The 24,008-nt window shown below is 40.3% G+C and overlaps 1 protein-coding gene across 1 annotated transcript in view; it reads right to left on the bottom strand.

Moving 5' to 3' along the window:
* The window catches only part of MAPK11 (mitogen-activated protein kinase 11), a 31,435-nt gene extending 8,039 nt beyond the window's left edge, over window positions 1–23,396 (bottom strand). Inside the window, exons 1-9 of the mRNA XM_063396804.1 lie at window positions 22,320–23,396; window positions 9,221–9,350; window positions 8,203–8,261; window positions 7,011–7,122; window positions 4,790–4,819; window positions 4,612–4,659; window positions 2,181–2,295; window positions 1,981–2,052; window positions 335–414 (exon numbers count right to left, since the gene is read on the bottom strand). Of these exons, the coding sequence (XP_063252874.1) occupies window positions 335–414; window positions 1,981–2,052; window positions 2,181–2,295; window positions 4,612–4,659; window positions 4,790–4,819; window positions 7,011–7,122; window positions 8,203–8,261; window positions 9,221–9,350; window positions 22,320–22,432 (759 nt within the window). The 5' untranslated portion in view covers window positions 22,433–23,396. The remainder of the gene's footprint in view (window positions 1–334; window positions 415–1,980; window positions 2,053–2,180; window positions 2,296–4,611; window positions 4,660–4,789; window positions 4,820–7,010; window positions 7,123–8,202; window positions 8,262–9,220; window positions 9,351–22,319) is intronic.
* Between the last annotated feature and the right edge of the window lie 612 nt (window positions 23,397–24,008).

Here is a 24,008-nt window from a genome sequence, read left to right as displayed (position 1 = left end):
CTGAGTACCAGTTTGAATTTTTTGATTGTAAGAATAATTTAACTGTAAGCAATTTAAAAGATCATCGGGACTAATTTCTTAACTCTTTGCAAAAACTGACTACACTAGAACAAGTACCAAAATTTATCCAAGTGACAGTCAAGGCATCTGGATGCCTCCAAAAGCATATTTTTTGCATGGTGGTATTCTAGCAGCAAAACACAGGGATAATTTTAAGGTCTGTATTTGCTCCTTTCCAAATCAGAGTGTCCATGTAACTCAGGCAGTGACATACAATGCCAGTTAGTGAAAGGATGACAGAAAGTCAGTTAACTGAATGAAGCTGTGAACTCACATGTTCTGATGATATCTTCTTCAGAAGTTCTGAACTGGGCGTGCCCACAACTTCCATTATTCTCTTTAGCTGATCAATATCTGCATAATTTCAGGGAAATAAACAGCTCACAGTCCCTCTGGGTTTAGACAATCAATGAGCTTCCATGTAACTAAGACTCCTAAAACCATTCAGCAAGACAATTCCACCATAGCTTGTGGAAGGATATCAATTCGTATCTGCTCACGCCTAGTCCTGGAGTACCAAATTCTCTAAAATTAACTTGTCAGGTATGTCAGCTGCATGAAAAATATTGCTTTTCTGTCCTAGTTCCCAATTTAATACATTCTTAAGCTTAATCTTAATAGCATATTTATGTTTCAGCAATCTGAGGGATTTCTGAAGATAGGCTCAGAGGTCTAGATGACTAATCTAAAGAGTGGCAAATGAAAAGTTCTCGTTTGGTACCTTTAAAACTTTGTTTTATATAGGTCTGAAGAATAAAAACTTTGAAAATGTTAATTTTTCATTGTCATCTAGGACCTGTAAAGTAGATTACATTTTTTATAGAGACTGAAAATTATTTTACAGATTTATTTAAATTTATATAGTTATATAGTTGTAGACAATTTTTATAACAACAAAAAAATCTTATTTCTTGCAAACTAGATCTCTTGATTTTTTCACATACCTCATATCATGTAATCAAAAAGTCTGAGGACAGTCATCTCCCCATGATCATACACCTGGAGAACGCCTGTGGTTACAAGAGTCCAGTGAAGCTGAGCACAACAGAAAGGCCAGTGGGGAGACTTGGTCTCAGCTCTGTTAAGATTATTTCAGGCAATTCTAATGTCATGATGCTTTGCACCCAGAAACAGCTTAGTATTAGCAGAAGGGTTTGGTTTTTGAGAGGTTTCAGAGTAGCAAGAAATGTCAATATTCAGTAGAGAAGAATGTGCTTTTGTTTCTCATAATAAAAGCTTGACACAGTTATTTCCTCATTCCTTATTATGTGTTTTTCTTAAGTTTTATTATTTTAGTGCTCTTCTCAAAAATATTTCTTTTTTGCTCCTGCCAGCACAGGAAACACCAGTGGAAATCCCTGATGCTCCATCAAGGACCACAGCACAGTGCTGCAGAAAAGAAAGGGCTTTGATGCTCCTGTGGCATTTCTGGAACTACTGGCTTCTTTTAATTTAACAGGACACAACAGACCTACTAATTCACTTATTATTTAAAAGTCAACTCATCTGCATTTTCTGGAACTTTCAGCCTAAAAGCAGTTCTATTTTGTTAAATTGTATTAGCTGATGAAAAAATAGTGCCTTTACTCAGCTTCACTTCCAGCATATGTTATTTCAGTAAGATCCACACATGGAAGAAATCTACCCTGTTGTAACTAGGTTATTATTTAAATATAGATACACAAAAGAATAAATGTAACTTTCTGTTGTTTAGGACATCTGGTTTTTATCTTACCAGTGGGTCTCACATTCAGTTGTCATATCCACTGAACTGAAAGATTAGCAAATTGTTTATTCTTTTCCAAGTTTGTTACCTCAAACCCATGTCCATAGAAACATTCATGTCCTTAGAAAAAAAAAAAAAAGGAAGAACTAGAGAGTATTTTTTTAGTTGTATTTTAAGTTTTATATTAAGGATACAATCATTTCCTGGAAATAGAGCCTTTCCCTTCAACAGCTCTGCCATGATACATCCAACCGACCATATGTCCACTGCCAAAAAACAGAGACAGAAATGTGCACAATGAATCAAAGGGATCTTTAAACACAGCTGCTTCTTGGTTTAAAGCTATCACTACATCCAGCTGTAGCAAAATACAAGCCTTCACAGTTTGGTTTACCTGTTTGATTGTAGTGCATCCAGTTTAACATAATTTCTGGAGCTCTGTACCATCTTGTTGCAACATATCCAGTCATTTCATCATCAGTTTGACGAGCTAAACCAAAGTCTAAAATCTACAGAATAAAAATAAAATAATAATTTTTAAAAACCCCTTTCACTTTTGTTATAGGTCCTGATTTCCCCATTACTCATTTCTGAGTTTTCTGTAGTCCCTGGCTATCAGTGAAGTAAAACAGCAGCACTCTGCAGACTGTTCTGCTGTATCCGTGCAGTCTCTGGTGCTGCATGAAGATATTTCCACTGCAATGAACCTGGTGCTTTGCCCTCCAAGGCAGACTTTAAATTTTGCCTTGAGTTCCATTTTCCACTGACATTCATTTACAAAAAATAAACACTGTTGCTATAAAAAATGAAATACTATTATCAGCTAAGAGTGTTTGTGAAAAACGCTAACAGCAAGTGCCAGTGGCCATTTAAAGACCAAATAAGCTGATCACAAATCTGTAGAATTTCTGTTGTTGAATTTTTTTATATCTAAGCATTTACTCAAATCACATTATCCCAATGCCAGTAGGAGAGAAACATATATCCTGTGTAACAATGCAAATTTAAATAACACCCCATTTGTTTTCAGTAGAATTTGCCCACCAAAACAAACAAAGGGGCTCTGTTTATGTACACAGAGGCTTGATTGCAAAGTGTTCCCTTCCAGATGCTTTCCCTTGCTAAGTGTACATTGATGGGAAGTTATTTCAACTGAATTTTCCCACTTCATTTCTTTGCTTTCTGTTCTATTCTCTGGTTAGTCTATGTCCCACTATGGACCCTAGCTCTAAGAGAGACTGACTTGAAAGGGTACCACTGAGCCTCAGTGCTCAGTCATCAGAGCTAGCCAGCATCTCTTCACATAGAAATGTGAGTAAGATCATTGAGTATCTCCTGTGAGGAGATCCAGGATTATTTATTAAGCTGATGGCTAATCCTTTCCATAGGGAATAAGAAAATTTCAAGAGTATAATTCAAAATTCCTCAGTGATAATCCAATTAAAAGATATAAAAAGCCTAAAGGAAAATATTAAGATATAAATAATAAACATCTTAACTTGCTGTATAGTTTAAAAGCATAATTTATTTCTTAAGTAAGTGAAGAAAAATGCATGAGGCAAACAAGCTTAAATAATGGTGTGAAAACTCAAACACTAATGCCCTTAATTTTGTAAGGATTTTGGCAATATTTTTCCTTAGCAGCTGATCCCTTCCATCAAATGTGCACACACAAACACATACACCTTCCTTCTTTTTGCTTCTATTTCCTTTTTGTTAGTACTTGGAAATATCCACTAGTTTGTCCTGTTAAAAATAATTTGAGGAAGTAAAGCTATAAATATAAACAAAGCAGAGAGCAGTGTAACATATGCTAGACAGGGTGCACAGATTTCATAATAATAGAAAAAAAACCCAGTAAAAGTCTCCTTTACTTACAGTACAAAAATACAGTACACATTTTAGAGTACATGATCAAAGACAAATGACCCACAAAATTTCACAGATGCTGAACATACGTGCATGAAGACATTAAAGAGATAATCGTGAGACTTGCTGAGCATCTGCAAGTGTCACTAAATCAAATAGGAACTACAGTTTCCCACCACAGATCCGGATTAGTGCAAGAACCCAACTGCACTGCTCCTACTCATTACTGTGAATTTTTGCTGATCTCGTGGTATTTGGAGTCTTTTCTTAAATCCCTTGCAGCTGGAATAAAGTGATTACATCAGAGTCTTAGAAACAGGAATAAAGATGTTTCTGGCTGTCATGGAGAAATGTTTAACTTCTCATTCTTAAGCTTAAAGGCTAAGAAAGCTACAAGACATCTTTTCCTTCTCCAGAGTCTCATGCTTACTATGCAGTATCATATCACACAGGCACAGCAGAGATGTAGTTATATAAATCTGTACATCAAAATAGCATTTGGGAAGCAAGGATTATAGGGTTCTTTTTGGTTGGTTGGGGTTTTCTGCTAGTCTTATTGCCTGTAACTGGTAATACTGGTATATTTTTTGCCACCATTATTTAATTTAGCTTGTATGTTCTATACAAAAATGAAAGTTGTTACAAGGCTTCATCCATACATGGCAGATACAGATACACATCACAGGTCAGACTCTCAAAATATACTCATTTAGGTACTCAGGGGCCAAAATATTATCTATGTACCATCTGTGGGGTACATAGGGATTTTGCAAAGATATTTGTATTCATATTAAATCAACATTTGGAAGAAAACATGTTCACAGAAATGGGCAAGTAGCAAACAAAAAGTTGAAATGAATGGAATGAGCCATAAAAATGGTAACTAATGTTTTCTTAGAAAACTGTCATCTTGAGAGTTTTTACAACACTCTTTGTTACAGCAGCATGATACCCACCCTCAATTCACAGTCTTCATTTACAGCTAGGTTACTGGGCTTCAGGTCCTGTAGCAGAACAGAGAGTTAGTCAAGTACTACTCTAACCTTTCAAAATATATTGTAACTATGTCTTAGTAACACATTTGATGCACAGAGGGACACCACTCATTTTCATTACCTCAAAGACTGAACTCACCCGGTGGATGATTCCAGCTGAGTGAATATACTGTGAAACAAAACGGAAAAAAAGGTAAGATTTGAAGTTAGAGGTGAAGGGAGGTTTAAGCCACTTGACTTATTTTTTGCTTCTGAGACTGTTTTATATAGAGAAAATACTTATGTCATACCATGTTTTCAGATCAGAGGTATGTCAGACTTCAAAACCTCCTGTTTTGTCTTATCCAGAATTGGAAATTTCTAGAAAGGTAACCATGAAGACTAGAGTCTAGGCAGCATTGACGTGATTTTTCTGTATAAAGTCTTTTACCAATGTGGAATTTGTTGCAGCCTTCCCTGGATGTCCACGTTGATCAGTTAGTGGCTAGTGAAATCAGTGGCCCAGGGAGCAGCATGGTTGACTCCTATGTGATGCAAGTCACCTTTCCATGCTGTGGACACTGGTGTGGGTGAGAGCAGCCACACCTGCACTCTGGGACAGGTTAGTGACACAGTGCCCACCTAAGCCAAGCATTACTGCAGGTCCACTTTCCAAGCACTATTTCAGCAGCTATTTTGTGCCTCTGCCATTTTACAGAAAATATTTAAATAAAAAAATGAGAACAGCTTACTCTGTCATTGCCTATTGTTTTTAGGATTAACAGCAAGTTTATCTGTGATCTTATCAACCAGCATGAGCAGGGCCTTGAAAACCTTCTATTCTCTAGAGGTGAATTCACCTTTTTTAGGAGAAGGGATTATACACAAAACCTTACAGCAACTGGGAAAACCCAAAGGGAACACAAAGGCATGCTGCATGTTCCAGACCTGAGAACTGTGGTTGTCAGGGCCACCTCAGTGTTCCTCACAGAGCTGCAAGCAGCTGAATGAACAGGAACAGTGCTATCAACAGAAGGAGCCATGTCCCTGCTCTGCTGAGACAGCCACAGCAGCCCCTCCTGGTGCCACCAAGCAGTCATATACAGGACCAAATGTTCTTTGACTAATGAGACATGAGAATTTCATGATAATTTCAATTCCAGAAGAGAGGAGCCATCAGCAACCCCTCCCCTTTGAAAGAGAGCCAGAAATGCACCTGAGTGCATTTCTGAAATTAATATTCACTTAGAGCACAATTCTTACTATTATTTAGCTTTGACACAACATAGACTTATATTCAAAACCACAAGCAGGATAATTAATGCCAGAATCCATCTTCCTAACTAAGCTATTAACTCATGTAAATGAGACAAAGCAATTAAGGGCTCAGATGTGCAATTTTTATTCACTAAAATCTGTACCTTAAGTGACAGAACCTGCATGCATGAATAAGAATTACTATTTCAGGCACAAGGTGACTTGCTGAAAATCATGTAATAAGTATGTTTCAGAGCCAGTATTTACCATGGCTTGCTCTCAAACATATAATTTTCTTCCATGTCTAAAATATCAATTACTGTTAAGTTAGCTAGTAAAGCTGCTGACCTCTCTCTTTTCTATTGCCTTATATCTTGGGAAAATCCATACTGGTCTGAGAAAAAGCTTAGCACCTAGTAATGGGAAGCATTACCTACATCTTCTCCTGTTTATAGAGACTTACATGTTAAACATCAACAAAATGATGCATATTTTGATTCTTTCAGAAGAAAATTTTGCTGTAGATTTATTGCAAATCGCCTGTGTTATTAAAGTGTATAAATGATACTGATATGAATAAAGGAAATGATGACTTTACAGGCAGACTAAATCCTCAGTGATTGTCTGCAGCATCGTACATTGCTGGGAAAAATTTCTACTTCCAGATATTTCCCAAAGGACTCAGCTAACTTGGTTATCTCTTCACCCACTTGACACTCTCTACAAAAATCAAGACTGTGGTTTTTCAAAGTGGCTTATGTCTTTCAAAGCACAAATGTGAGTTACTTTCCACACTGTTCTTTATCCATTTCACATTCCTCAGAATTTTTGGGACATTATATAGCATGTTATTGTCCTGCAATAGGAGCTGAAATAGACACTGATCTAAAGTTAACTTCCAAGGGGAGTATTCACCTGTATTGTGCATGTAAATATTGGTAGGCCTGGGGGGTTATTTCTTGTTAGAAAAATTATCCGATAATTTCTGAAATGATTGCCACTATTTGTGCACTTTTAAGACACATAAGTACTTTAAGTATGATCATTGCAACCAACAAGTCCTTACAATATTTAGACTGCTGACTCACTACTACACCATTTAGATTCCTGGACTCAGACAGTACCTTCAGACCTCGAAGTAACTGATAGATGAGAAACTGTATATGATCATCTGTTAACTTCTGGCACTTCACTATGTTATTCAAGTCAGCACCCATTAAATTGGTCACAAGATATCTGTGGAAATAAAGAAGTGAGGAAAAAAACAATACAGAATGGCAGAACATAAATTCTCCTAGAAGAGTATCCACACAGGCCACTGTCTACAAACACATTTTATATCCTTCATATCACCTATGTGTTCTATAATGCAATCACTGCTATGAGACTTAATATAATGAAAAAGACAAATCCTTGCAGTATATTAGAAGCTTTTATCTCTGTTTTCTCCTTGACACACTACAGCAGTGATACGTCCAACATATGTTTTGATGAAGAGGAAGCCTCACCCAACATCAAAGTGGCAGCCTGAGATACCAAAACTACAGGACCTGCAAGGCCCTGGAATATCCGCTGATGGAGGGTAATGTCAGAGTGGTAGAAATAAGAGTGTTTTGTGTAACTTCCCTCTCTGTTCCCAGTGGAAGTTTTATCTTTTGACAACTTTGCAGAAACATTGATTCTTTTCCAAATATAGTGCTGGAACAAAAGTATGCATCCATCAGGCCCAATTCCTATTTGTGTAATTTTGCCCCAGAGTCAAAGGGGTTTGGTCACTAATTTTCATGGAGACAAAAATGTGTTAATTACTATTTCTTCTGCTAAATTTTTTACTTAAGTACTTATACAGTTACATAAACCAGAAGGAAATAGTCATAAATCATATGTTTGAGTCACACCAAAATATACCTAGCTTTGGGTTAGCCAGGACTCTAGCCTAAATTTACCTTGTCTCAGTTAACTAACAGAATACTTTCTACATTCCTGAAATCTGCCATCTATGTATGAACAAATAATCTACAGGTTACAAACATACAATTTAATTGAAAAACTTTAAATTTATTGCCATTTATGCAGCATTAAATAATTTACCATATACCTTTAATCTAATTAAAATAATTTAAATTTTCATTTAGAAAACTACAAAAATTAGGTCCATCTCCCTGCCTCCTCTTTTGTGACAAAGCTGCAAAACGATTCTTACAAAGCTGACTGTGGCTGAAAGTATTTTAGAAATGTATGTTCTTCCCTTTTAAAACCTGAATGGTATGTAATTACTTAGTAACTAGTCAAAATGATTTAAAAAAATTTACTCACACTTCGTTAAAGTTTTCTATTGATGTTGCAGGTGTAAAAACATCTAGCAGTCCTATAACCTGTCAAGTGAAAGAAAGGGAAGGAAGTGACATTTCATTTTTACAAATCTGTAAAGCAACATATTATTTGTATTGACAGTGCTCAGTATTTTTGGGATAAAACTGACATAAACATGAGACACGGTCGTACTGAAAACTGACATAGTAGGGGATCCATAAAGGTATCACCTCAGCCATCTTAATTACAGTCTTAAATAGAAAGAGTATAAAAAAAATTAAGGCAGACATTACTTCTTTATTCTTAAAATAAAGAAGTAATGTCTCATTACAGAAAAGCTGACACATGCCTTATACAATTGTTATACTTTAGATGATGCACAGTTTCATGAGTTTTTTTGGTCTCTTTTTGTTAACTTCTTTATCCTTTCTCTGGGATACTTTTCAATCAACCATATTTTATTCAGGCTTCGAGTCATCAAGCTACCTTTAAGCAAGTGGACACTCCACTGAAATCAACTGTTTATCACATAAACTTAGCCCAGTACTCAGTTATGTGGGATCTGAAGGTCTACTGTCTTCCATTTAGCTATTACACTGCTGTCAATTGCAGCAAGACTAATCTGCCCTAAATTTCTCAACAGAATCCACACTTCAGCAAAAGCAGGTTTGAGGTGTGGGGTCTTTTTTTTTCCCTGGGCTGATGTTGCAAGATGTTTCAAAAGTAGTTAACAGAATACTTATGTTATTAGAGAAGAGTACAATGACTTGTTTTGAGCTTCATTAACCTCATCTACCTTCAAGATTCAAATAGATATTTTTAAAATAAAAATGCAGCCTGTTACTGAAAGTTTCTAAAGTCCAGTGACTTCCCTACACCTAAGGTGGCTAGGTCCAGGTATCTTGGGTAGCTAGATAGTTGCATACAATTTTTTGAAAAAGGTTGTACCTAACTGAAATGAAGCCTATAGTGTAAACTTTTGCAGTGGGAATCCGAAGGGAAGAACTCACTCCTCACTTACGTTCTCATGCTTCATGTGCTTGAGCAACCGAAGCTCTCGGTAGGTCCTCCGGGCATGGATAAGTGATTGAAAAGGTCTTGAAAGCTTTTTCACTGCCACCTTCTGTCTTGTTTTGGTATCATAAGCTGAGCTGGAAGAGGGAAAGAAAAAGTCCACATTGATGGCATGTTCTACAGTAAAGCTCTCAAGCAGTTCACTGAAGGAACTTGTACTCTCCTGAGGGCTCTTACCCCTTCCTTCACCTCTTTCACCTTCTACTCAGGGACTGCAGCCAGGGAGTGAGTCAGCAGTAACCCCTGAGTATTCAAACACAGGTCCCTTGTCTTCCATCTAGCAAATTACTAATGCTTATGGACTCATAAGTGAGTTCAGGACTCATCCCCAGGCAACCCTTTCCCCAAATGGCAGGAAAAGTAACCAGACAATTAGCTCCATTCCTGCAGCTCCAGCCTCCAGCTCCAAGGCAAGGCTCTTAGGGAATATGGAGATTCAAACTGAAGTTTGTTCTTACTGAGCAAATTGGAACCTTTACTAACTGGAGGAACACTGCCTTTGTATCTATGAATATTAATTATTATGTAACCATTAGCTTGATAGATGATAACGTGCCCAAACTGGTATCAAGTTTGGATGCTGACATAACCATGGCCATGCCGTTCCCAACAAGTGAAGAATGGGCACTTATACTCCAGCCCACATATCCACAGCAGGTGCTTAATGTCCCACGGATGAAGGTGTCCTGCTCAAGAGGACACTAAATATACACGTCAATATTTGCAAGCAAGGGACATCCGCTCTTTTTTGGGCATTAGAAAGACATGAGAAGCACAAGCCATAAATGAATGATGTCTGATATGTAGCACAGGGATAAAAATGATCCCTGTATGTATTACTTCATGACACTACACAGTACTATTATAAAAGGATTTTCCTCTTAAGAAGAAAATAATTTCTTTCTGTTGTTACTCTTACCTATTTAGTAATTGTGTTCAATTAAAATACCTGGAAATTCTCAGTTTAAAGAGTGGATAACACTATGTGTACTTGCCAGAGAGTGCTAACAAGAGCCTTCCCACACATTCATCCCACACAGCTTTTGTGGAGTTACAAACACAAGAATTAAACAACGTGAAAAATGCGTGGAGTAGAATATCAACAGTCTGCAGTCACATCAAATGCTATTAACTTCTGCACAGTGTTTTAAACACTCCCACAAATTGTTGCAGAACACACCTGCTAGAGACAAAAAAAAACATTGATGGTGCCTGGAGTAGCCTCTGAACTAACACACTGAGCCTACAATCAGCTCCAAATAGGTGGACTCTGACACATATTTGATGCTATGGTAGTCACTAAGAGCCAAGTAAAGAGCAAAGCCTCCATCTGCAGGACAAGGTGGTGTTTCTAATCACAAGAAACAAATGATACAATCAACAAACCTGCAGGAAAAACAGTGGCATCTGAAAGATGATCGTCCTAGAATCAACCCCTCCATGAGGCCAATCCAGAATTTCATAAAGACAGAATAGAAGCAAGTAGATTCAGTCCACAAGTTCCCTGCAGGCTCTATGGAAGGAGGGAGTCACTCATGAGATAAATGACATAGATAAGCAGATTACTTTGCTAGTTTTTTCCAGACATCACAGAAGCTGATCTTCTGGCAAGTTTTAAAGGTGTAGAGTGCTGTGGTTTTGCTGAGCACCTCAGAAAAGGCATTTCCAGAGCAGAATAAAGAATGCATAGGAAGATGAAGAAGACTGGTATCACTCTGATGAGTGGATGGAATGGATACAGCAGAGAAACTTGTTCAAACAGTAGAGCAGGGACAGAGTTATTCGGGATATGAGGACGATGTGTGGCTTAGGACACATTCCTTCAGCTCAAGGAATGATCAGTGTGGGAAGAACTGACAACAGGAGTATCTTAAATTCCACATGACCAGCCACAAGGACAACATGAAGATTGCACAAATAAATCTAAAGAAGTAAAAAGGAAGCCAATGCTTAGCTTCTAATATAACAAAGGGTAGATGTAATTGCCCTGTGTTTAGCCATGGGCAATAAAGCCACTGGAGAACACTGCCCAGTCTCACAAATACACACTGTCATTCCAGTTTTGTGGGGAAAGGTAATGTTAATTCAGGTAAATAAATAGCATTGCTCAAAACAGCAGTCTGCTTAACATCTCAGCTTTCCTGGTAATTCACAAGCCTTCCCACTCATGCTTGCACCAGTTTGTGAAATATGGTACACATTATACAAGGCTATGAAGAATTAGATTTTAAATCCCGTTATCATTATAAACATCACTCTCCTCCCAATTCTAAGTTCAAATGTGAGTTTCAGGTGTTTAAAAAACACTGATCTTTAAGATGAATTGCTTTTTATTCTCTGTATGACTCAAGGCTACAAAGCTTTCAGATGGTACAAAGCACAATCTTTTTAGCTTCAGTAATTCTTATGACAGCAGCTTTTTAGACCCAAGATGGAATCACATAAGGAGAGAGAAGGGAAGGGAAAGGGGAAGGGAAAAGGAAAAGGGAAAGGGAAATTGAATCCCAAGACCTCCAACAGGAAATCATGAATTGAAGCTGCTCAGGCCAGGGACTGATTTGGTTTAAATGATTCCCCATTCAAATAACTGTACCAAATTGTAATGAGAGCTAATGCCTTCAGACTCCTTCCTTGCCTGGTTTACCATCATCATAATTCAAGTTATTAACAGTAAAACATTCAAATATATGTTTTTTGTTGTTTGAACTGTCTTGTTTGTCAAATTCAAGGAGGACTTGCCTACGTGATCTCTGCTACTGCCTCTGTGATCACATTTTTAGACTAGATCTGTCTTGCTATTATATCATCATAGCTACAATCTGGTTTATGCTCTGAATCCCTCATTAGCCACTGAGTAAAATCAGGTAGCAGGATGAGTTGCTTCCCTTTCTATGTGATTTCCTCATGAATTCTCAGCTTTCAGAGGAGAAGACATCTCTGGTTCCAGATACAGCAAAAATAGAGGCCCACCTGTGCTTGGCACCTGTAAATCCTTCCTTGGGGGCCTGTAACCAGCATGATTAAAATGATTGAAAATTGCTTCTTAAAAAACCCCCAAACCCATGCTGTTAACTAACTTGACTTAATAGGGAAGAAAAGGGTTACAGGCCCTTTGTCACGCTTTAACTGCAGCTGGCAACTAAGTGCCACACTGCTGCCTGCTCACTCCCATCCACCTCCATCTCAGAGAGAAAAAGTAAACCTTATGTGTTGACATAAGAACAATTTAATAATTAAAACAAAATATAATAAAATTTAATCATCATGGCAAACAACACTACTTTAGACAGACTTTCTATCATAATTTAGAAAGAAATAGAAATACCACTATCTTTTTAGTTAACAAGAAATAGCTTGTGACAATCATAGCAATAGCTTTTTCAGATAGGATCATTCTTGACCCAGAACTCATCTGAGTTATGACACATTTTTTGCCGTCTCTCCTTTTCAAGATCAAGGATAAAAAGCTGTTACTCTGCTGGGATGGCATCATTTTCACATAGATTAGAGACTTTGGTTTGGTGTGATTTTCAATCATTGCTTAAATTAGACTCACCTTTTTAATGTTGTCAACTCCTATATTTCATAATTCTATTGAAGTTCCATTAGATGAAATATCAACTTTTAGTGATATGCACATTTTCCCAGTTCTTAAGATTTCAGAGAAAAGTTTGAACATAGGAAGCTACTGCAGTCCAAAAACTCAAGAGGCAGGAGGCATGGGATTTTTAACAGCCTCAAGATAACTTTATGAGATACAGATTTTGGTAGCTGATGTTTATAACTATGGCTGTACATACAGTAATTTCCCTAGTATCCCTGGAGTTTGTCTTCTGTGGTTTATCCTCAGAGCAGTAGAACTGCACAGACAGGCCATTCTTGTGCCCTGCCAGCTCAGACCCCTCGGGAATTTTGGGACTAGAAGCACACTATTCACCTGTGGTTACTTATTCTTTGGGATCAAATTTGCTTCAGCAGCTGGAGGGCTGTTTGTAGGAGCCTGATCTTAAAAACCACACATGGAGCCAACTTGTATCCTATTTAGTAAACTCCTGTATCCAATGCAGGAAGAATCAGGACAGCAGGGTCAGCTGGTCCCCTTGAACTACAGCCAGTCCCTGAAATTCCTAACGCTTTGGCCTCAGAGAGGGCTTCTTAGGTGGGCACAGCACTACCCACAGTGCCTGGAAAAAGTTCATCTTGAACACAGCATTCAGCCTATGAGTTCTCCTCACTCCTGGTGCCAGCTCAGGTGTAGCTGATGCAGAATGAAGGCATGACCCAAAGCTGGTTGTACGTGGTGCCAGTCTTGTTTCCAGCAACATTCTCATTAGCTGTGGGTTACTCGTGTCAGACAACATTACATCCCCATCAATATTCCATCCCCATCACTTTGGATAACCACAAGATTTTGATAGTCTACAAAGTCTTTCACAAGCATTATAGCTGTACAAATTATTAAGGGATATGCAATGTAAGCAACTGATTTGGGGTTAGGTGCAAAAACCAGAAGACTAACTTTTCTGATTTTTTCTTTATATAAGTCACTTAGCTTGTCTTAGCTTGTGAGAGCGTTACCTTTATATCATCAGAAGTTTGACAACTGGCTGGATACACTACACCAAAACTTGGAGAGAATACTGGACACAGCACGTGTGACAGTGACACTGGGTCTGGTGTTTCCCCACATTGTTCCAGAATTCTATTTTTGTTTCTTTCACTGCAGCACAGGTTTCTTTCCTTCACTGGTCACATTCCTTCAAAACACTACAAAACCCCCACTACATGTAACTGTTGAGAGAAAGACAACAAAAAGAAAGAAAAGCCCCAAAAATGCAATTCATGCTCAAAACACAGGTTCACAGTTTTAAGTTCTTATCTGCAGACCTCAGCAGACCTTTCAAATACCCACTGACTCCTTCCACTGGAGGAGACATGAACTTCCTTGTGGACAGATGTCCCCTCAATTTGTAAGATCCTAAATTTCCAAGAAAAACAAGTAACAGCAGCAGAAGGGTCTGTGTGAGCAGATATTGAAGGGGAAAGAACTGAAGAAGGGTCAACATCAGGGAATCTCATCCCTGATGGAGGCAGCCCTTACTGCACCATGCACTGGCAAGTAAGACAGAAAAGAGGGACCACAGGAACCCTGCCCTGGGACATTTTCTAGTAATTTGATGTAATTTGGATTCCTACAACTACAGTGAAAAAGACCCGGTTTTTTATACTTCTCATAAATGTCATGTAAGTGAAAAAAGTCATCACATGAACAACATGGATTTTATTTTTCATTTGCAAGGTTTACTTTGTGAGCTTTGTCTTGTGGGACTTACCTATCTTGTTCTTCTTCTTTAAAATACATTTTTATTTAAATTAAAAACTACCTTTTATTGAGATATGGAATAGCCATGAAAAAAAGCACACACAGCATCCATCCAATACCAGCAAATGGACCATATCAGCTATTGGCAGTGAAGCAAGGGAAAACAGCTACCCACAGCCATTTTAAGTTAAGCAGTAAAGTAAACCCAGGAAATGGGTAATTTGTTGCTTCTTTATAATTTTTTGTTACTGTTTTGCAAGTTCATGTTTGTGATTTTCACGCCCTAAGAGCTAGCTGTAAGGTTTGTTTGCTAAACCACACAAATCACAACATATATGTGCATCAAATGGAAACCATAAGGAAAAATTAGATGGTAGCAAGAAAAAACAGGATGAGGATGAGTAATGGGAAGTTCTGAAACTACATGTTAATCTTCTCATTAGACAAAAAACCCCATGTGCTTGATGATGACAGGTTATTGTACTGTAAAAATTACATCCCCTCACTTGGCTATTATTCCAACACACCATGCTGAGCACTAGCATCAATGGTTTTGGTTTTAGTACAAAGACTGTTAATTATCTGAAATTAATTTACCCCTAAATCTAAACATAAACCCACAAAATATCTTTCACATATGCTAATATGTAAGCATAATAATTCTATAGCCAACATAAAATATGTTGTTTTTTGTTTTAAGCAGACATTGAAAATACTAAAAAATAATCACTCTCCACATGTTTGTGTGAATACATCATGAGTTTTCATTCAATGAAACATGATCATAAAAGTGCTGTATCAGCCTCTGAATCCACAAGCCATATTTTATTTTTTGTTCCGTCTCCCATGTCTCCACAGTGACTTACGTTTAAATAACTTTACAGAGGAGTAGTCACACTTTTATAGGTGAAGCTACAGACAGCACAGTTTACATCAGTGGGAACGATGCATTCAAAATCACGGTTGTGAGAAAAACATACAGAAGGTGGGGTCATAAGCTGTTAGCTTCTTCAGCAAGTGCAGCCAGATCATAGATACTAAAATAATCATGTGTATTACATAGCCTAAGCCTGGTGTCAGTAAGTAAACAAGAATATCAGTCTGCTGCCACTAAGCCTGTACACTGCTAGTGACAAATGTGTTCCATTCAGTATCTAAAAAAAAAAACAAAACAAACAGACAGGTAGTTAGTTATACATTGTGGGCTTTGAAGCTTCAGCTAGCAATGCTTGCAGTTAATCTGGATATAAAGTTTAACATGAAAAACATCAGTGCTTTCAAAAACATTAAACAAATCTATACAGACAAAATCTCACTTATATTTTGTCCTTCTTTTTCCTATTCCTCCCCCCACTTCTCCTTCACATTTCCCGTTTCCCCTCTCTACAACAGCTGAAATATGAAAAGGTAGCAATTTATTCCCAGGTTACGTAGGGGTTTGAAATGTCCTCTCCCTTCCTGACTGTATGGGCAGAACTAAGATATTGTATTTTTGGTATGAATCAACTAATAGGGTCTGAAGTTGCAAACAGCTCCTTGTGAAGCTGTACTGAAGCAAGAACCAGGCCCTAAGACTTTCAGGTCTTTGGGACAGGGACTGTGTCCCCAGCTGTAATCATGGCTGAGAGCAGGACAGAAAAGGAGGCAGCTATGCCACTGCTGCCTCATATAGTCAGGAAGGCAGGTATCACCAAAAAATACACTGCAGGAAGGATGGAGGAGACCTGCAGAGAATAGTCTCTGTTAATGTATCCTTACAGCCACATGGAAGGCTACCATTCCACGACCCTTGTTGTGTTTCTGCCACAACTGGTTCATGCCTCTCATCTTTCTCTCATCCCATGCCTCCCCTTTCTCTAAAAAAGATCTCATTAATTCCCTGTGAAAGAAAATTTGCACAATACTAAGTCCCCACTTAACTTTGTCTTTTCTTCACCTTTCCTACAAACCCCTCTATCACCCTCCTCACTCACACTCAGATGTCATCTGCTCACAAAGTACTCCACAAGCTTAGTGCCAGCACCCAACATAGAAATCACTATCACTGCACTTCTCAGCCTTTCTCATCCTTCTCCACAAACACCTCCTCCATTAAAGGTGTATTTAGACATTCTCATTTAAAATAGGGACCTTGACCTCACTAATTACCATCCTGCCTCCCTTTCCCTTCCCAAGCCAGTTAACTACACTGTTCCAACAGCTGGAAAGTAGTCAGGATGAAACCAAAGGAATGACAAACAATCTGCATTCCACCCTAGCACTCCACAAAACCACTCACAACAAACTCCTAGCCAGTGATGTCTCCCCAGCCAGTGCTCAGAAACACCCTTCTGTCTTCCTTCACGTATCTTTCACAAAAATTCCTAAATTCTTGACCTCCCTTGGCTTTGTAGCTGCAAATCCCACTGTGTCTTTATTTCTAATGGCTATTTCTCTATGTTCCTCTGAGGGTCTTTCTCACTCTGCAACATTTTTTTGTTACTTTGCTTATTTTCACCCATTCACTCTAGCAATACTGCTGCACAGATCCTCCCTCTAATTGGTAGCACTGACCATGCAACCCCTTTTATTTAGCTCTCCTCTCTCTGTTGCAACCTCACCTTCAAGGCCTTGTTTCTAAGTACTGTTATTACATATACTGACTTTTAGAAGGTGTCCTGCCTCTGACTGGGCTCTCATATCAGCCTTCATCTCAGTTTTCAAGCGTTTGAATATACGTAGAGGGGTCCATTGTAAATATGTGCACAACTAAAGAAAGGTTTCAATACTTTCCTTCTGAATGCCACATACCAAAACCAGGCAACTCCTATCAGATCTCCTATCCTATACAGATACAGCAGTATTTTAACAATGTTGAGTGAAAAGTTTCCAATAATTACAACCATTTGTAAGATGAAGATCAGCCCCTGTATTTATAGTGGAAACAAAAGACTTAATCAGAAAAAACTCTACAGGGAGTCCACTAAAATCCACATGTGCCTGGGATTGTGTATTTAGCCTGTAAAGATCTATACCATCTTCAGTTCCCAGCTGTATTTACATACAGCAGTTGTGTGTTACTATACTCTAAACGTTTATCTCAGCATTTACTATTTAAAGTAGCATGTAGTGCTACACACCATAATTCCAGTAACCTGATCTCACAGCTGAAATCATACACTTAGTATCACTACAGCTAACTAAACAGATACTTTAAAAAAAAACCCTGAAATCATCAAGTACAGTCTTGGATGAAGGAATTTGTCTCTTTGTGAGCTAAAGAAGATTTATACCAGCTTTTAAAAACCCTCACATGCTACTGAGTTGTCTTAGCATCTTCTTAGAGTTCCTCAGTGTGAAAAGGATGGTATCAGCAGTGTTATGTTCCAGTATTCCAGCAAGCTAATGCCCTCAAAACATTTGTGAGTACCATCTAACCAGAAGCACAGAATGGGGTGAATGGCAGGAAAGAAGGGGTTAAACTTCACGATGAGAGCCTTCTGCTTCTATTTTTCCACTTGTACTTCCTCAAAGCAAAACTTTAGCCTAAACACTATTCCACCTTCCCCCATTTTTACCCAAAACTAGACAGGACAAAAACTTAATGAATCTTAAGCATGTGCTTAAAGTTAACAGGACAGAGGGATACTGAAGCCTTGTAAATGACTCAAGGCAGGCTTTGCTTTCCTGCTTTTTTTGAACCGAGGCCTGTGCCATTACACTCTGACTTAGCAGGCCTCTTCTTAAAAACATGTTAAGTCACCTGAATTGGTGTTAGGCATCAAAAGAGACTGAATGTAAGTACTATTATTGCCAACAGACTCTGAGAAAAAATTGCAGGAGCTTATGGTTGTGAAGGAACTCTGAACTCAGCTTGGCTCATCTTGCAAGGTCTGTTCTTTCCAAAGAAGGCAGAACACAGATCCTGCAATATGCTAATGGCAAACAACCTGTTGGAGAGATCAGAGACAGCACACTGCAGAATGCTGTCAGTCCCTCCCAGGCAAAAATAGGACTAAATAGGTTGGAAGACAGTTTACAAAAGCTGGCATAAAAAGAGGCATATGGGCTTTAAAAAGATCCAAAGAACAGGAAACCAAAAATCTATACATGTTACGTAATTTGAGGTATAATAAGAAGTATTTTAAAAAGATGAAGCTCTTTCTCAAGCAGGTAGCAATGCCACCTCCCAGAGGAAAAGGTGGTCAGGTACCAAACCACAGTGGAACTACCAGGGCAACACAGCTGGAAAGCACAGATGCTCCAGGCTAGAGATCCCATTTACAAGCAATATCACTGGGGCGGTTTGAAGATTCAAACACAGTCAGAATTCTTATTTTAAAAAGCAGAACCATAAAGAACAAGAATTTAAAATTCAGTTTGACCTGAGACATAGTTGCTTTTCTCTAGAACTGAAAAGAGAGGGTTGTAGATTAAGGCTACCTTGTGAAAGTAAGCTATCTTGCTTCCTATCTAAATGGCTTAATAAAACTTAAATGCTGAAAAACTCTCAATTAGCAGGTCTGGTGCCTGGTTCCTTAAGAGACAAGCAGCTCTTTGACTTCTGTGAGAGGTAAATCCAACTATAAAGGCTGGACATCAAACCCACATTTTTTCAAGAAAACTTTAAATTAAACCAAATTTTGGCTTGAGAAAGAGTTAAAATAATTGTCTAATAATAAAAAATCCCTCACCTTGATAGGCAAATCTATAGCACAAAAAGAAAACTATTCCAAACAAAACCAGTTGTGCACATAAATTTGATACTTGCTAATAAAATCCAACTTCTAGAAAAAAGAAAAATTAAGTAAAATGTACAGTTGAAAATGCCAATGATAATTTTACTTGTAACTAAACTACACACTCCCACTCCCCCCTCACCCCCTAGCTTTAAACTTTTTTTCCTAAACTTAAAAAATCAGATCTGACAGTGGCAAATGACAGAACATACAGGAGCTTGAATGGCCATAGGAAAAAGTTCAGGTAAAAGAAAGCCTTGCACAGACCTAAAGTAGAAAAGTACCACAAAAAGTACTGCAAGGATTAACTACTTGAGGAAAAGACCTCACAGTTCTCTCCGTAATTCACATAGATGCTAAGGTGCAACTCTGCTTGGTAATGCAGCAGAGTTTGGAGGATTTCCAAAACCAAATGGTCTTTGTGATATGTCATTTAAAAAGTGAGAAAAGAAGTAGAGCTCTTTATATAAGGAAAGAGTTGGGGTTTCTACTATTAGAATACTACGTCTAAATAAAAACAAACAAACAAATCACCCCAAAAAAACACAAACAGGAAAGCATTGTGCTTGGTACAGATATCTCTCTAAAAGTGAATCTATTACAAACCAGCAATATCTATGTCCACAGCATATTTAATGCATCTGCAACTAACTCAAATACTAATTCTACCAGACATATGAAATGTCAATAAACTGGCCTAAAACACAAACTGTTGTATTGGTTTTGAGCTGCCAGCAAAAGATACTTAAATGCAAGTATTTACAATATTTTTCTTTTTACCAGTTATCAATTCAGTTACCCAAGTCTATGGGTTATGACCAACAATTTACTGTAAAAAAAGACAAGGGTAGGCCTAGAGAACAGTTTCACTGAGGTAGAAAAAATTTGTTACAACAACTCTGTACTCATTTCAAAGCCAACGTTTGGAGTTCAGGAGCTTGGCTTCTATTCATCAAAGCACTTAGGATTTGTTTAATTCCAGCAGTTTCTGTAAGACTTGAATATGTTTTTAGATATTTTACTGAATAGGAGTACAACTACTCACAGAAGCAATATAGAATATTACTCAAGGGAATGGTTGCATCTCGTAGGTCTCCTGGGTAAAGCACACGCACACAGACAGGAAAAAAAATCAATTTCAATAGGCACTAAAAATAGATGGCTTCTCTCAGAGAGATGCATACCTTTCCCTCACATTCAAGCTTCTGTTTGGTTTTATACTTCATTGATGTTAACAAGGCTATTAATATAGAGCAATGTTTTATTGCTATATTCTATTTTTAAATGTCTATTTTAGATTAAACCTTTCTCATAGCATCTTCCAGTCTCCATTTTACATCTCAGTTCCTAGGCTTTGCAATTGATAAAAATTACTAGGATTTCCTTGGCTGTGCAGTTTCAGAATCCAAAGCACCAGCTGTGCTGCAAGTGAACCACGACATGTTTTCACTTCCTTTGCAATTTCTCAAAAGTCTTGACATCTCATTACAAAATTCAGTAAAGTAGGTCTTTCCCTCAAAACTATGTCAGCATAAATAAGGAAAGTAACCAGAAACTCAGTTTCAATTGGAACACAAAAGTAGTTACTCTGCTACTGTATATCCATCCAGCACTTAGTTTACTTTCTCCTCTTTCATTTCACAAACTAAGATTTTTATAGTGTAAATAAATTAAGTCTTCGTGGAACTATTCCCAGGAGATCATCACATGCTAACTACAATGCAGGTATCGACACTCACATGGTATTAGCCTAGACCTCCCTGGTGCAAGCATAAATTAGAAATAATAAAAAATGAGAGAAGAATTCAAAGATGCTTCACACCAGTCCCAAGTGGTTTTGCTCACAGTTGGAGGTTTTTTTAAATGCATATTCCTATTAATGTGTAAACTTGGACATTTCACAGAGCAAGAGAATAAAGTAACTAATACAAAACTCCATAAATGTTCTGTGGCATCTGGCTGTGGAGAAAAAGTGAGAACTACTGCATGAGTTTAGAGCGTGACATGAACCAAAGTTCTAAAGAAATTTTTTGTAGCATTTTTATTCAAAGTAGTACTTGTATTTAAAGGCTCATTATGGATTGTTTTACATAATTCCACTCACCCAGCTTACAAATGAAACAGGATTCTTTCTCAAAAAACCCTTAAACGCCACTATTATTTCTCCAAATTTATCCAAAGCTTTTATAAGCGTAGTAAAATGTGCATCAAATACTAAAGTAACAGCCCAGCTGCACTGGGAGTTCCCGAGAGCGCAAGCCTGACGTAGGAATTATCAAAGAAAGAGAAACGTTTCATGACATGTGGTAAACCCTTCTAAAGCCTTAAGACGCCGAAGCCCTCGGGCGGCAATCTGTCCTAATTTGCGATGCCCCCGAAAGCCCCGGGCGAGCATCCCGTCCTCTCCGTCGCCTGCCCCGCTCCGGGGGCTGCTCCCATTGTCTGGGCGGACAGAACGCTGCCCTCGCCGCGGGCGCCCCGGGGCCTTGCGGGATGTCCCGCTACAGCCCCGGCGGGAAGGGCCGCGGTCGCCGGGGAGCCCTCCCGGCCAGCGGCGGACCCCGCTCGGACCCGCCATGACTGTGCAGGATTCTCGGCTTCGGGGCAATTCTCCCCGCGGCGGGAGCAGCACCGGCCGCCAGCGGCCCCGCGGCGGGCGGTCACTCAGCGCTGCCGGCGCGGGGAGCGGCCCGGCAGCCCGCGGGGCGGCCCGGGGCAGCGGCGGGAGGGCGGGCAGGGCTGCCCCGGGGCGGGCGCGTTGCCCGGGTGACGAGGCGGCATGCCCGGCCCCGCGGGGCCGCCGGCCGGGGCAGCGCGGCCGGAGCTGCGGCGCCGCTGCCGCCGGTGCCCGCGGACACGCCCCCGCCCCGCTGCCGCCGCCCCCGCTCCCCGCACACGACCCCCGGCGCGGCGCGGGGCTCCCGCCTGCCCCGCATTGTCCGTCCGCGCCGCCCGCCGGCTACACCTGCCGGCTCCCGGCCCCTCTGCCGCCGCCCCGCACCTACCAGACGGACCCGTAGGCGCCGGAGCCGACGGGGGTGAGGTTCTGGTAGCGCTGGGGCACCTCCCACACCGTCTTGTTCAGCTCCTGCCGGTAGAAGCCGCCGCGCTCGGACATTTTCACGGAGCCGCCGCTGGCAGCGGCAGCAGCAGCGGCAGCCGCCCCTCAGTCGCGGCGGGCACGGCCGGCGCCGGCGGGGAGGAGGGACCGGGAGGGGAAGGGGAGGGGAAGGCGGAGGCCGCAGGGGTGGGGGCAGCGGCCGGGGCCGGGGGAGCCCGGCTGGGGACGAGGGGGGCTCGGCGAAGTGGCCCAGGATCCCCAGGGCGGCACCCGGTGTCTTCCCGCGGGGCCACCCGGGAGGTTGCGGGGAGTGGCGAAGCGCCGATCCCGCCCCGGAGCATCGCTGCCGGGGCGGTGACGGACCGGAGCGCCGGCTTCACCGCATCGGCCGCCCCTGCCCGAATGTGCGGGAAGGGCCCGCGGCGCCGATCTGCTCCCCGCGGGGGCGGCGGTGACGGGCCAACCCGGTCATCGCGCCCTTCCCTGGTGTCTCTCAGGCTTTCTAAAGCCTTGCTGACACCTTTCTTACTTTGCCTCGGCCACCTGAAGTGTCCCCTGGGCCCGCCGGGCTCCCTCCTTCCCCAGCTGGAGCTGCAGCGACAGCGCGGTCACCCTGCGCCTGGGTGTCGTCCGCGGGGCCAGTGCGGCCCCCGCTCACTGATGGAGCCCCGGGCAGGTCGGGGATTTTCTTGGGAGTCCTCTGGTGCCTAGAATTTCCTCTTACCGCATTGACTCCCTCATGCAATCATCCGAGTCCTCTTCCTTTTCATCAAGGAAGACTCGAACCCTCAAGGTAACAGATAATCTTGAAAACTTTAGAAGTCCAAAATTCATGCACCATGAAGAACCAAAGGTTCTTCTTGACTGCGTGTTTTCTTGTCTCCAAAATGTACCTTATACAATATCTCAGTGACCTCTGAAATCATTGCAGCACTACTGCAATGTTACCAGTATATTTCTTTATGTATTGCTTCCTTCTGTGGCTTCTTACACTTCTTTGAGCACCTGTAAGTAACTTGTACATAGCCTGTTTGCATAGATTCAGTGAGATTACTTTACATGTGCCTTTTGATCACCATGGAATATAAGTCCTTGCTTTTCAGAATCCTCATATACCATGGATTGCTGATCACTTTGACAAATAGCTTCTCAGTTTGTGCTAGGACATAATTGTGAGTGTAGAGAACACGTATGCTTGAGTAGTTCTGGACATGATAAGACAGAAGACAAGTGTTACAGATGCTCCAAACACTGGATGGTTCCAGCTCTGAGACCTCAGCCCATGTTGCATGACAGGACTTCCATACTAGGACTGTTCAAGTGAACAGCACCAGCAACTTGGCATTTGCTGGGTACATTCCAAATAAAAAATACATGAATGGTACTACTATAGCCATTTATCTGCAGCCATCCACTCAAAGTGTACTAAGTGCTCCTAAAGCAATAGTCTGCTTCTCCCTTCTACCCTGCTCTTGCGCAGCAGACCTCTTCAGTTCTCTCCAGACTGCTCCTTGGTGCCACTTGAATTTCTATGCTGAGGGCATAGTGCTTGAAGGAAGTGGAAAGTGTAAAAACTCCAACAATACATTAATTTATCTTATTTTTCTCAGCACCACTGTATGGAGTTTTAAAA

Source organism: Prinia subflava, chromosome 4, assembly GCF_021018805.1.
Source record: "Prinia subflava isolate CZ2003 ecotype Zambia chromosome 4, Cam_Psub_1.2, whole genome shotgun sequence".
Lineage (NCBI taxonomy): Eukaryota > Metazoa > Chordata > Aves > Passeriformes > Cisticolidae > Prinia > Prinia subflava.
This window is presented reverse-complemented; position numbering and strand designations above follow the sequence as displayed.